We start from the raw sequence: 1,837 nt of genomic DNA on the forward strand, positions 1-1,837 counted from the left end.
TACATTTGAGATGCATTGTGGGACATGTAGTTTATGGGCAACGTGCTTCTGTAAATCGACATGCAACCGTATAATAAACGTATTATATTCTTTGCAGGCTCTTGTGGGCCGCATGAAGTGAAGTCACGGCCGGATTTGGCCCCCGGGCCTTGAGTTTGACCCCCCTGAATTAGAGCATGCACTAAAAGCAGGAAGACTAACGTTCACTGTTAGAGACAATTGGAAAGCAACTTGAAATATTGCTGAACAGTCGTTGTTATTGTTTGTTTGTGTTCTTTGTAATTCTATTTTCTCTTTGTAATCAGTACAGACCACCGTCTCATTTGTATGCATGTATTTTGCTTTCATCTCTGATGCAGTGTCGAAACGCAATAAAAAGATTTTTGATCAGAAATATTGCTGAACACTAACGTAACTAAAGCCGTGCAGAAAGGAAGAAGGAACACGCACACACACAAAAGGCAAAGCAGCATCGTTCCTCCTCACTATGCCAAGCCCAATGCATCTCCAACGCGCACGACCTAATCAGGAACTATGGGGGAACGTATCCTCTGGGGCTCCTTGTGTTCCCAAAAGCGTCTGAAGAGCCGTGCAGGAAAATCTGAGCCCTCCATTCAAAGAGGGCCCAGTTTAGCTCGCTAATCAATTCTCTTCCCAATAGTTATGGATGTGTGTGTGTGAGAGGTACAGGAGCATTAGAGACGTATTTCTTTACCCCCACAGGCTCCATGGTGCTCTGGAGGATGTTGTGTCCATTTCTCACACACTTCCGTCTCCTCTGTCTGGATGTCTCTGTCCACGTTGTCCTCGTTGCACTGAACGTACGCCTGAGGAGGGGAGAGTTATTCAGACTCTAGCAACTTTCTCCTTTAGAGCTTGGTTTCGATCTGTTTCCTCGTCTCTTGTCTTGAAATGTGTCCTGGTTGATGCTGCTGTTATGTAAAAGACGAAGCATCCTGACCTGCTTTGTGTTTTCAGTCCCGAACGTTCTGATGTACATGTCGTACTCGTTCACAGGAGGCAGATCCAACAGGGAGGCTGTCGTTGAGAAGTCCAGATCAATGAGGCGAAGGAGCTCCGTGCTGCGCTTCCTGTTGGGACGAGAGACACAGATTTAAAGACCACATGGAGTTAAGAAAGAAGATTACATACCCACGAGTAGCGAGTGAACTTACTTCTGTTTTGAGGAGACTTTCTTGCTGACTTCGCGCTGCTTCGCCGCCACAAAGTCGATAAACTTCCCGCGCTGTGAGTCTACACTCGGGGTCTTCTCTGATCCTGTAGAATAAGCAGAAAGCATGCGTCATGTTAGGGACAAGGTGCAGCGAGGAGGACATGGATGAACACAATATCTGACTACACTGGGACTTCCCCTTGTTGGTAAATACCAACTATGGGCAATAAGCCGTCAATAACTGTGCAATATATACCTGGCTGCTAAATCCTCAGAACTGTTACAGGATGTGTTTTTTGTAAATTGTGTTTCATTATAATTTTTGTATCTTTAATATTTCTTTATGCATGCTTCTTCTTTTGTAACATTAGGCTGACTTTGGCTCTTTTCCGACAGACAGATAGACAGACAGACAGACAGACAGACAGACAGACAGAGAGACAGACAGACAGACAGACAGACAGACAGACCGACAGACAGAGAGACAGACAGACAGAGAGACAGACAGACAGACAGACAGACAGACAGACAGACAGACAGACAGACAGACAGACAGACAGACAGACAGACAGACAGACAGACAGACAGACAGACAGACAGAGAGACAGACAGAGAGACAGACAGACAGACAGACAGACAGACCGACAGACAGAGAGACAGACA

General features: G+C 45.8%; 1 protein-coding gene across 1 annotated transcript; it reads right to left on the minus strand.

Annotated features, from left to right (window-relative positions):
• Nucleotides 1–715: 715 nt before the first annotated feature.
• On the minus strand, nucleotides 716–1,300 carry dync2i1 (dynein 2 intermediate chain 1; the record flags this gene model as incomplete). Its single annotated transcript, XM_010771750.1, has 3 exons — nucleotides 1,176–1,300; nucleotides 962–1,091; nucleotides 716–827 (listed from the first exon to the last, which is right to left on the minus strand). Coding segments are annotated over exons 1-3 (367 nt in total), but the record flags the coding sequence as incomplete, so codon positions are not given.
• Nucleotides 1,301–1,837: the final 537 nt, after the last annotated feature.

Source organism: Notothenia coriiceps, unplaced genomic scaffold (assembly GCF_000735185.1).
Source record: "Notothenia coriiceps isolate Sejong01 unplaced genomic scaffold, NC01 NC01_scaffold00010484, whole genome shotgun sequence".
Taxonomy (NCBI): Eukaryota; Metazoa; Chordata; class Actinopteri; order Perciformes; family Nototheniidae; genus Notothenia; species Notothenia coriiceps.